The sequence below is a fragment of the Perognathus longimembris genome, chromosome 28 (assembly GCF_023159225.1).
Source record: "Perognathus longimembris pacificus isolate PPM17 chromosome 28, ASM2315922v1, whole genome shotgun sequence".
Taxonomy (NCBI): domain Eukaryota; kingdom Metazoa; phylum Chordata; class Mammalia; order Rodentia; family Heteromyidae; genus Perognathus; species Perognathus longimembris.
The window spans coordinates 98,023,695-98,036,077 of record NC_063188.1 but is presented as its reverse complement, the minus strand read 5'-3'; the positions used below and the strand labels follow the sequence as shown (position 1 = coordinate 98,036,077).

The 12,383-nt window shown below is 40.4% G+C and overlaps 1 protein-coding gene across 4 annotated transcripts in view; it reads left to right on the top strand.

The window, feature by feature from the left end:
* The first annotated feature begins 11,306 nt into the window (after nt 1-11,306).
* Pola1 (DNA polymerase alpha 1, catalytic subunit) overlaps nt 11,307-12,383 on the top strand; it is a 300,929-nt gene continuing 299,852 nt past the window's right edge. For all 4 annotated transcript variants that reach the window (XR_007209422.1, XM_048336784.1, XM_048336786.1 and 1 more), the window contains exon 1: nt 11,307-11,419. Coding sequence is in view for 3 of the 4 variants with exons in the window: in XM_048336784.1 (XP_048192741.1) it covers nt 11,377-11,419 (43 nt within the window). In the remaining variant the exon portion in view is untranslated. The remainder of the gene's footprint in view (nt 11,420-12,383) is intronic.

Here is a 12,383-nt window from a genome sequence, read left to right as displayed (position 1 = left end):
GGCCTTAAAGGACCTCACTTGGTGTATAGAGAGAGAGGTTGATGCACTCCAGAAAGCTGGATTGAGTCCCCAAGTTTTCCACCTGCCAATATTCTGAAGTAGCTGCCAAGTAAATGAGGGTAGAGGATACATATATGCTAATTGAATTATAAGATGTGCGACCCGGCAATTTTCCTTAGTGTCCAACGGACATAAAGACTGTGTGGAGTTCCCTAAAGGTTGCAACTATGTGACTGTTCCTATAACATTAGGGTTCTTATGCAGGACTTACACAGAGACGGTAGGAGAAGGTCTAATGAGGTTTTAGAGCAACATTTAAATGGCAAATTCCTATCTATTTAGGTGGCTTAAAAAACGTTCAGTTATCTAAAGTTTATAAATCTGGAGGACTATAAATTGTTTAATTCCTTTCAGATAAAGCCTATTTAGTGAACCTCTACAAGGTTTCCATTAATTTTTCTTTCTTTGCTTTTGGTCTAAGGACTACAGGTTTAGTTTCCAAATCCACAGGCTAGACTACATTCCTCTATTCCTGTCTTATCCTGTTCTAAATGCCCGGAAGTATCTCTTGCAAACAGGAAGTTTTTATCTCACCATGAAACTTGGCAGCAAACTCTAGTAAGAGAGAAAGAAACAACAACTTAAAAGTGAAAAGAAAACCCCCAAAAAGCAAAACACAAAATGAGAACAGTTTTCTGTTTGATCCATATATTCTCTGTGGAATGAGTGGTATCCTGAAAGACTGTGTTAGACAGTGAACAGATATTTATCCATCCTTCACTGTGTACCAGGTTGTGTACTGGGCCCATAGGTGTAACTTTTCCAGAGAATCATGGGATAGAATGAAGAAGTGAGAGCTATGGAATTAGATCTTGAGCCAGTCAAAATTTCAATGTTAGAGTACTTATGCTTCTGATTTGCTATATGATCCCAAAGAGGAAGGTACATTAGAAGTATAAAATGGCTTTACATAGAATTTAGAACTAGTAAAATAGTTACTAGAAATAACTAAGCTTACTATATTATTTCCTACAAAGGCACCTTAGGGGACCCCTGTTTTAATGAATAAATAAAAATGATATGTAATTTTCATATCAATTACTTGCATCTAAGTGAGTGCTTTTGGAGTTATTCAATGGTGCTTAAAAATCTTTGGTCTCTGAAGTGCATTTAACAGTCTCCTTGACTCTTATCTATATTATTAATTTGCAGATCAAAGCTAACTTGGTACTATGCAAATGAGAAGACTTCAAAAGAAGGAGATTTTAATGGAAAAATTTGGATCCATATTACTTGTAACAGAACCACAATATATTTTGAAGATGTGGGTAAAATAGCTAAAAGAGACATGGTTTAAAGCAGTATTATTTAATAGTACTTTATGTGATTATGGTTTAACTACCCTACCCTGTCCAAAAACCATAGTCATAAGTCACATGCAATTTTAACTAATTTAAATTTAAATAGCCATATTTGCTTAGTGGCTAACTTATTTGACAGTGCCAGCAGAAAGAAAAAATGAAATTGGATTCAAGGTGCCTGAATCTCCTTATTATGGTAGACAATTTGTTTAACTTCTGGGATCTCCATTAAGAATATAAATAACACCTACCTTAGGAATTGGGATATTTGATCATTCTGCTATTTCCAAGTAAGTGCCAACCAACATCAATACATGGTAAATAAAAAGTATTCTGAAGTTGGGTTCTGGTGGCTCACACCTGTGATCTTAGCTACTCAGGAGGCTGAGATCTGAGATCACAGTTCGAAGCTAGCCTAGACAGGAAAGTCTGTGAGACTCATCTCTCCAATTAACTACCAAAAATCTGGAAGTGGATCTGTGGTTCAAGTGGTAGAGAGTTAGCCTTGAGGAAAAAATACCAAGTGAAAATAGGAGATCCTGAGTTCAAGCCCTACTCTCTCTCTGTCTCTCTCTCTCTCTCTCTCTCTCTCTCTCTCTCTCTCTCTCTCTCTCTCTCTCTCTCTCTCACACACACACACACATACACACACACACACAGTATTCTGAGATAAAATGTAATCTGGAAATGGATTCAGATTACATTTGGAAGCCCACTGTCCATGTCCATTTCAAGGGGCATGGGAAGTTTTGGAGGAACCACTCGGGCAGGAAAGAGCAGTGCCAATGTCCTTGAGACCTGGAAAATCCCTTTCAGGCAGGCAGAATGGAACTCATTTCACTTTTTTTTCTCAGTTGTAGGGCTTGAACTCTGGGCCTGGTGCTGCCCCCAAGCTCTTCAGCTCAAGGTTACCACTTGAGCCACGGCGCCACTTCTGGTTTCTTTCTGGTGGTTAATTGAAGAGTCTCAGGGGCTTTCCTGCCTGGGCTGGCTTTGAACCTCGATCCTCAGATCTCAGCTTCCTGAGTAGCTAGGATTATGGGCATGAGCCACCAGTGCCCAGCTCATTTCTGAGGGGTGTGTGTGTGTGTGTGTGTGTGTGTGTGTGTGTGTGTGTGTGTGTGTATAAAAGTGGGGCTTTTTTTGTGGGGCTTGAACTCAGAGTGCTGTCCCTGTGCTTTTTTGCTCAAGGTCAATGTGGTACCACTTGAGCCACAGTTCCCCTTCTGGCATTTTGGTGGTTAATTGGCAATGAGAGTCTCCTAGACTTTCCTGTCCTGACTCACTTCAAACTGTGATCCTCAGATCTTGGTGTGCTGAGTAGCTAAGATTACAAATGTGAGCCACCAGCGCCTGGCTTCATTTTAAGCAGAGAAATTGTATCATTGCTGGGAGAACAGCCTCTGCCCCTTAATTTCTTTTAGGAGATTTTATTTTATAGGATAAGAAATCATTTTGTTTAAAGGGTTTCCCAAAGTCCTCAGGCTCTCACAGTATTATTCTTTGCCACGAACTGCCTATACTTCTTCATATTAATCCGACTTTATTTTTATTTTTTATTTTGTTTTTGGTGCAGGGGTTGAATTCAGGTCAGGGCATTGTGTATGCAAAGCACATGCAATACTGCTGAGCTACATCCCAGCCGTTCTTACTTTTCCAGGAAACAAGTTTGCTTCTGTTATCCAAATCAATCTGGGGGCTTACTTACTGTGTAAGGGGCCAAAGAAATATTAACCACATTTTGTTTTTCTTCTTCACCACCTGAAGATGGAAACTATAGTATTTCTGATTTTCATGTGTCTTTGCATTAGCACACATTCTAGTACACTCACAGATACATATGACTTTACCTTTCGAATCCACTTTGATATTCAAAGAGGCACAAAAACAATCAGTAAGAAAACAGCTATCTATATTACCTTACATGGCAATTTGAGAGTGTGATAGTCCTCTTCCATGATACATTCCGGGTGGCCCACCATGCCAGTTCCTGTCCTTCTTTCCCTCTTGTCTAGAGTCGTCTTCCTTTTCAAAAATTTTAATTGACAAGATGAGATTTCTGCTGTTCCAGACGGACTCAGGGCATGTGACCGAAGGTCAAGCCAGCCCCTGTATGCACAGTGCTGAAAGGGAAGCTTGGAAGAACTGAGTGTGTCCGCTTAGGAATAAGCAGAGATTCAAGTTGCTTGGCGCTCTTATTTTATTTACCGGAAGCATCCTCTTTTCTCCCTTGTGCTCAACTCCTTTGACAATTGCCATGCTCTGGACTGGTATTATGATGCCCTGTTGTGGGAAAACAGGCAGGTTGTGGTGAAAGCTACATTGGTGAAAAAGGTCGTTGTTTCATCTACCCGGTCCCTTGCTGGAGCTATGGCAACAAATCCTGTTGGTGAATTAACTATGTCATTGTGTGCCCAGCTCAAATGATTATGCTTCTGGAATGACAAACATTTCCTCTTTCTTTTTTCCCCCACGTTAAAAAGTACTTAAGTGTTAATATACAATTCAGCATTTTCTCTAAATAGGAAAATAAAGATGGACAAAAATATATCACTCCAAGGTACTTTCCTTGATTCTAATAGGCATTTGATCCCTTCCCAGGAGCTATTCAAAACCTTATTGACAATGAATTTATGCATTTAAACAATCTGTGATTTTCATAAATTTCTGTTAAGGTAATGTTCCCCCCCCCCCCCCGGCAACTGTGTGTGTGAATTCTTTAAACATTAATGCACCTTCATTTTATTGTGCCAGTGCTGGGGTTTGAACTCAGGGACTTGAACCCTTGCTTGGCATTTTTGCTTCTAGGCTGGCACTTGAGTCTAGACTTAAGCCATGCCTCCACTTCTGGCTTTTTGCTGGTTAATTAGAGATGGGTCTCTTGGATGTGTCTGCCTGTGTTGGCTCTGTATCTCAATCCTCAGACAATTGTAGGGGTGAACCACTGGTGCCTAAGGAAAGGATTCTGAGAAAAGTTTTTGTTTTTTTTTTGTTAGTCCTGGGGCTTGGACTCAGGGCACTGTCCCTGGCTTCTTCTTGCTCAAGGCTAGCACTCTACCACTTGAGCCACAGCACCACCTTTGGCTATTTCTGTTTATGTGGTGCTGAGGAATTGAAGCCAGGGCTTTGTTTACGCTAGGCAAGCACTCTACCACTAGGCCATATTCCTGGCCCTGAAAAGTATTCTTTTAAAATCTGACAGCACCAAAGTGCTCTGAAACCTTGACTTCTGTCTGTAACTTCAGTTCAGAATGAAAATAGCTGTCTATCTAAATTCACCTTACCCAAGTAATGATTTATGCAGCCCATCCCAGAGAGAAAACTAGTTTTCCCTTATATTGTAGTGTATATATATATATATATATATATTTCTCTTTTTTTCTCTCTCTCTTTGGTGCCGGTATTGGGGCTTGAACTCAGGGCCTGAGTGCTATCCCTGAACTTCTTTCACTCAAGGCTAGAGCTCTATCATTTGAGCCAAAGCTCTACTTCTGCCTTTTGTCCTCTTGTTGGTAGTTTAGAGGAGATAAGAGTCTCACAGAGTCTTGCCCCGGCTGGCTTCAAACCACAATCCTCAGATCTCAGCCTCTTATTTAGCTAGGATTATAGGTATGAGCCATCAGCACCTGGCTGTTCTAGTCTCTGAAGACACTAACTCTTGCTCTGATTGGTGGAAGGATTCCAAGCCTTTTTCTCTATCCATTCATCCATTCCCTTTTCTGTACCAGATGTTAGCGGATCATTTCTGAGTTTCTTAGTGTGATGTGTGCCAACTTGGTGAGCTGAAATCACATTTCTCGATGTCCCTTTCTCTTAAGGCTCTGGGTTAGAGTTAGCCAAAAGAGGAATTTGAACTAAACTTGGAAGGCATGAATGAACTAGGAGCCATTACTTCCCAAAGGTGGTTTTGATAGGTATGGTGACAAACACAAGTAAAAGTGACAGCAGATGTTAGCTCATCTTCTCTCTCCTTTATTTGGTTTCTAGACCTTTTTTTCCCCAAGTGTTGAATATCCTGATCAATTGCAGCCCTAGGACCACTGAGGCCCCAGCAGCTTTCCATAGGTATCTCCACTAGCTTCTTCTTCCTCATCCACAGCAGAATGTGCCAGGCTTCTCAGAACTGACAGTAGCCAATTTCTCCTATCATCCTTGCTGGGCCTCCACTTCCTCATTCTTCTCTCAGCAGTACCAGGACTAACTCCTGTGACAAATCTCTTCCTCCACAAATCATATCACTTCCTTTACAGAACTGGAATAGATTCACTTATTTTTTAAATGCTATGAGAACTATTAGGAGAGAATTCTCATCAGGGAGGCGTTAAGAGGACAATAGGGAGAACAATTCCTAGAACTTGACTCCAAAATCATCCTAGGAATTGAAAGAAATAGATGTTCTATTTTTATGGGATTTCTCCTTACAGTTTTCCATAGCTTTTGGTCTTATTTCAGATTCAAGCAGGTCCCCACCCCCACCCCTTCTTCCCTTGTGTGGAATCTCCTCATTCTCCTATCTCCCGAAGATAATCTCTCCCCAAATGATCCCCCTCCAGAAAGGTGGGATTGGCCATCAGAGGTAAGCTACACTCCAAGATGGGTTCCAGGTAGCGAACTGAAAAAAAGAAAAAAGAAGCCAGGCATTGGTGGCTTACTTATAATCCTAGCCACTCAGCAGGTTGAGATCTGGGGATCACAGCGCAAAGCCAGCCTGGGCAGGAAAGTGTGTAAGATTTATCTTCAATTAAACACCAAAAGAGCCAGAAGTGAAGTTGTGGTTCAAGTAGTAGAGTGCTAGGCGTGAGCAAACCAAGCTCAGGGATAGTGCCCAGGTCCTGAGTTCAAGCCCTTGGATAGGCACACACACACACACACACACACACACACACACACACACACACACACTTCCCAGTCATCTACCACAAGGTGTATTCCAAAGCCCTGATAGTGTATTAGCCTGTGGATACCAATAGCCACATTGTGGCTATCTGTGTACGGTACATTTTGTACATTTTAGGAAGGTGTCATCTCTGGGCTGAGCAGCCCCATGTGCTGAGGCTTGTGTATCCTCTCTATCTGTAGGGGTCTTTGTAGTTCCTGACTCTCAAGGAAAGGGAATTGGGAACACAAACTATCAGACCATCAGAGGAGATACACATATGGATCTAAAGGACAGGTATCCTTTCCAGGTGAGGAGGGCTGGTGAACTAGACCTCTACTCCAGAGCTGGTGAATTACTCCCTTTTTGCATGGACTTTCCCAGCAGCATTCTATTTGCCTTCCCAGTACCTCACTACTGATCAGGGGGTACCCGGAATCATTGTCATGGGCTCCATGTTGAAGGGTCCTATTTTGGCTCTCATCTTCTGAGGAGTCCATGAAGACAAGGGGATGAAGTGCAACTCTGGAGATCACGATGCCCTTTTCTAGAACATTCTGGAGTTGCTATGTAAGTAGTCACATATTAAATAGTATTTTCAACATGGAAAAACCTCAATTCAAGCACTAAAGGTTAAAAAATATATAAAAGAAACATATAACGGAGAAGAAGCAAAATGGAACTATATGAACTGCTCCATTAAAGCAGAAATGCAGGAAAAGAGAGAAAAAGAAATATAACAAATACAAGAAAAGAGAAAACAGTTATGAAAAGCCAAAAACCAATAACGATCCTTAATATATTTAGTTATTAGGGAAATGCAATAGGGTATTAATATGTACCAATAAGATAGGAATTAAAATTTAAGATGACAGTTCAACTGAGGATACAAAATAACTGGATCTCTTTTCATGGCTGGGGAAATGTAAAGTGTTTCAGCCACCTTGAAACAAGTTTGCTAGTTTAGTTTAAGGTTAAAGACACATTTACAAATTGTCTCAGGAATTCCACTTTTCCATATTAATCCAAGAAAAATGAAATATGTCTATATGAAGACCTGCACATATAGTTACAGAAAGACAGAAACAGATTTGGGGTTTTCAGTGGCAAAGAACAGGGGATGGGGGTAACAGGGAAGCAGGTATGCCTGTGTAAAAATGAAGAGTCCTTTGTGAGAGAGATGTCCTGTATCTTGACCATATTAATGTCATTATCTTGGCTGTGTTACAGTCCTATAGTTGGGCAAGATGTCACCCTTGGGGATACTGGGTAAAATATCCACATATTTGTGACCACATATTGTTTGACCAAACACTTATGTCCCAGGTAAAGGGTCCATGGACTCTTCCTATGTTATTTTTTACAACTGCATGTGAGTTTACAGTTATCTCAGGATTTTTAAAAAGTTGAATTGGAAATGTAAGGCAGTGTACAACATATAGAAGCAAATAGTGACAGGAATGTTAAGGAATGTACCCATTATATCATTGCTTCAGAGAGGTACACATATAAGGTAAAGTTACTAAGTGTAGCTAACCAGTGGTTATTTGTGCCAATGGAATGAAAGTAAAGATCTATCAAGTCCTAATCATTTTGTAGACCTAAGGATAATTTATGTATAGCTCTGAAAGCTATTAGATTTCTACACACACACACACACACACACACACACACACACACACACACACGTAATTTTTCAGCAGATTTACCTCACAATGTTTGACCTAGGGAACATTCAATTTAGCTCTCACTTTTGACATTTTCCTGTTTTGTTTTTCCAAGATGATCTTTCGAGCAGACAATTATAAAGCAAACTGTCTGAACTACTAATTTCTGAGCATGACTGTCTCACTAAGTAGTCATGGACTAAGGGAAAAAATACAAGGTGTCTTTACTATTGAAGGAACCTGGATGACAATCTGATGAAGTAACAAGCGATGACTACTTAAACTAAAATAATTTCAATTTCCTAAGCCAAAACCATAGAGATACTGTCAGACTGTGATTTGTATTGGTCACAGAGACTTACCAAGAGTTAAGCCTTAATATTTCCCATACAACATTAAAGGGATCAAGGGACTGGGAATATGGCCTAGGGGTAAAGTGCTCGTCTCGTATACATGAAGCCCTGGGTTCGATTCCTCAGCACCACATATATAGAAAAAGCCAGAAGTGGCGCTGTGGCTCAAGTGGTAGAGTGCTAGCCTTGAGCAAAAAGAAGCCAGGGACAGTGCTCAGGCCCTGAGTCCAAGGCCCAGGACTGGCAAAAAAAAAATTAATTAAAGGGAACAAATTATAAACAAAAAGAATCTACTGTATCATTCTACCAAAATACACATTGTTGCAAATGGATTTCATGTACAGAAGTTTTTTTTTAACTGAATAGGAGAATATTTATTTGAAAGTAAAAGAAAAGTGGTGAAAGAAATAGCAAAATCTCTTCAGTCTGGAGGCAAGACTCAAGAAGAGTCCATGCATAGAACTTCTTAATATGCTGTTGCAACTATGTGTTAGCCTTCTGCTGTTTTCCCTTTAAGAAATATCAGCAATACTTTTCATGTTGGGCAGCTTCCCAGTTATTTTATCTTTTGCTGTCATATCATTAAACTTTGCATCTGCTTAAAAAAATTTTTTTTGAGACAGAGTCTTGCTGGGCATTCCAGACTGGGTTCAAACTTGCAACCTTCTTGCCTCAGTCTTTTTAGGGCTAGGACTACAGGTCTGTACTACCTTCAGGAATAGCCACCTGAATGTGTATGGCTACAACTCATACACACACACACACACACACACACACACACACATATGTATATGAGTGTTCTATCGGTCCTAACCCCCACAGGATGTGGGTAATGGTCTTAGTTTGTTCATAAATGGACTGGCATATAAACAACAGAAATTTATTTTTCCCAGTTCTAGAGGCTAGGAAGTCCAAGATCAAGGTGCCTGCAGATTCAATGTCTGGTTGAAAGTTCACTTTCTGGCTTATAAGAAGGAAACTTTAAAAACAAACTTTTCTACTTAAATATCTAAAACATTCCATGTCAAGAGTGACACTCCGTTTAAAGGTGCACTTTACTTAAAGTGAACTATTTAATAAGCTTTGGCATATTTATATAATTCTGAAACATAATCACAGTCAATATAAACATATTTCATTCCTTCAAAGTTTCTTATGTCTCCTTTTCAGTCCATCCTACTTCTCATTCTCAGACAACCACTGATAGGCTTCCTGTTGCTATAGATTTATGTATTTCAGAATTCTGAATGAATGTAATCATGCAGGTTATACTTTTTCTTGAGTAGGGCTGTGAAGTTAAACAAAGGATTTGTTTCTGAAGAATCCCTTGTCAAAATGGTTCTCTACATTTAGTATCCACTAAAACTATAAAAGTTCTAACAATTTAAAAAGGGAAGTATACACATCTGTACTTGTACTTTACGTTTTTATTACTGTATAAAGGTTGTGCAAAGATCATGGACAGCACCCAGGCCCTGAGTTTAAGCCCTGTGGCCAACAACAACAAAAATAATAATTGTGCAAGAGATTGCATTGTGATATGTCTATAAATGCATATAATGTACTCTGGTTAAATTAATCTTTTCTATCCTAAACCCTCTTTACCATTTTCCCTACCTTTTGTAAAACTTTTAACTTTAAAGAGCAAGTTTGTTACAATATGAGTTACTATGTGTTATGTATCCCAACATTATGGATTATATACTAACATCATATTTAATGACTTTTGAAGCAGAAGGAAAAGTTTCTAAATGATTGCAAATTAAGAAAAAAACATAAATCAACCATGCTAGGGGAATCAATAAATGTGAGCCAAGAATATGGCAAAAATATTATAAATATGTGATAGGCATTATTTAGTAAAATATGTATTTGTAAAACGATAAAATAATATGCATACTTTGTATACACTAATCACAGAATCATCATTTTGGAAGAGTCCAGGCAAGATATTTTGTAGGTCATCCTACACATTGAATGTCAGATCCTTCCTCCCTTCCTTCTCTTCTTTCCTTTCCCTCTGTCTTTCTTTCTCTCTCCCTCTCTTTCTTTCCCTCCTTTTCTTTCTTTCTTTTCTTTCCTTCCTTCCTTGCCCACTTTTTCTTTCTCTTTCGTTCTTTCTTTCCCTTTCTCTTTTTCCTTCCTTCTTTCTCTTCTTTCTTTGCTAGTCTAGAGGCTTGAACTCAGGGCTTGGGCACTCTCCCTAAGCTCTTTTTGCTCAAAGAAGTAGTTCTACCACTCGAGCCTACAGCTCCACCTTGGGCTGGTTCGTTGTTTATTGGAGATAAGTCTCAAGGACGTTCCTGCCTAGTTTGGCTTCAAACCATGATACTCAGATCTCATCCTCTTGAGTAGTTAGAATAACAGGTGTGAGCCAAGCTTCTGATTGTTTTCTTAATGGTTAGATTCAGGTTAGATGTTTTGTTGCAAGAACAATACAAATGATGTTATTCCTTTCAACCCTATCACATCAGTAGTTTCATCAGGTCAGATTATGGCTTATTGGTGATGTTACTTTGGATTAGTTAAAATAGTGCAACACTTTGAAGTGCGTTTCTATATGTATATACACACATGTGTACATACATTTATAATCACGTATATAGTACATATAATCACACAGACCGCTCACAGTGAGAGGCATAGTGTTGCGCAAAAGTCAAGAGTGCAAACTAGGAGGCAGTCACGTTTTCAGCTTGGGGGAAGGGTGAGATTCCGAGCCCCACCCATCTCTCTGCCCGCCCGCGCCTTTTTCTGGGAAATCATTGATCAGAACCAGAGAGCCCCACTTCCACGCACCCTAATGTTTTCCAACAGTGTACGTGCGCCTGCGCAGAGAGCCCAGGAAGATCCTTTTCAGAGCCCGACCGCTTTCTTCACCAGCTCTTCTCTGGCCTGCCCTTAGTTTCAGTATTTCCCACAAGGGTCATCACAGGGCGCCAAATGCGCGCCCGCGGGAAGGCCAGGGGCGGGGCGTAGCACAGCAAGGCACGTCAGTGGCCTTCCGGGCGGAAGTCTGCTTCGTCCCAAAGCTGCTGATTGGCTTTCAGGCTGGCGCCTATCTCTGCCCCCGCGCCAGTTTCAGGCAGGTTGGCGCGGAATTGGGAGACTCCTTGACCATGGCTCCAGTGTACGGTGACGACGGTGATGTGGAGCCAAGTGGTGAGGGTCTATTCCCAAGCTCAGGGAACCGGGTTGGGAGCGTGGGGCCCATGGCATAGCTGCGGGTGGTGGAGGGTCTCCGTTGTATTTTTTTTTCCGTGGGAGCCGCGCATCGGATTCTCCTGATGGTCCTTTGGGCGCTGACCTTGATGGTCTTAGGCAGGGACACTTAGGACATCTGATAAGGCTTCTTTGCTTGGCATCTGCTCTTTATGGACCCCAGGATTGCCTTGCTGCTGCGACTGTTTCCACATTCTCTTGCCTTTATTTCCTTTGGTGAGTCGCACCCACGTGCTGGACACAACTTCATGGAAACTGGTCTAGGTGAGTCACTTTCCAGACCAGACCTAAAGTATGTCACAGCTTTCACCTCAGGTATCTTATCTGCTTGAGGCTAAAAAAGAGGTTCTGTGCATCTTCCTTTCTAGGAACTTCCGGGGAAAGAGCTATACATTGTAGCACGCCGGTAAAAAAACAAAATTGTCGTCACTAGATACAAATGAAATTTTATTTTTAAGTGATAGATTTTTTTAAACTTAATACATTAAGCATTTCCCCCCAAATTCTTTTTTTTAAGTGTTGCGTATTAAGCATGTTTAAATCTAGTCGTTTGGGGTGAAGTTTCTTAAATTAAAAAGATACGGCAGTTGAGTAGCATTTCACATGCCCATATCGGTTTGTCAAGGATAATCTTTTACTTCCAGAAATAGAATAAAAAATGCAAATGGCTTGTCTGATTTCTGATTTTTGAACTTTTCTGATTCAGTGAACTTCTAACGGTAAAAATCAGATGCTTCCTTTTCTTAGCCCAAGCTCCTGTCACTCAAATGCATCACCATTAATGAGCACTTGCTTTCTAATCAGCTTCCTTTGCATTCAACTAGTTGTAAATCACAGATTTCAATTTTTTCTTTAGCCTTCCATTTTTTAAGGCAATTTCTTTTGGAGAGTTGACTAGCCTGGA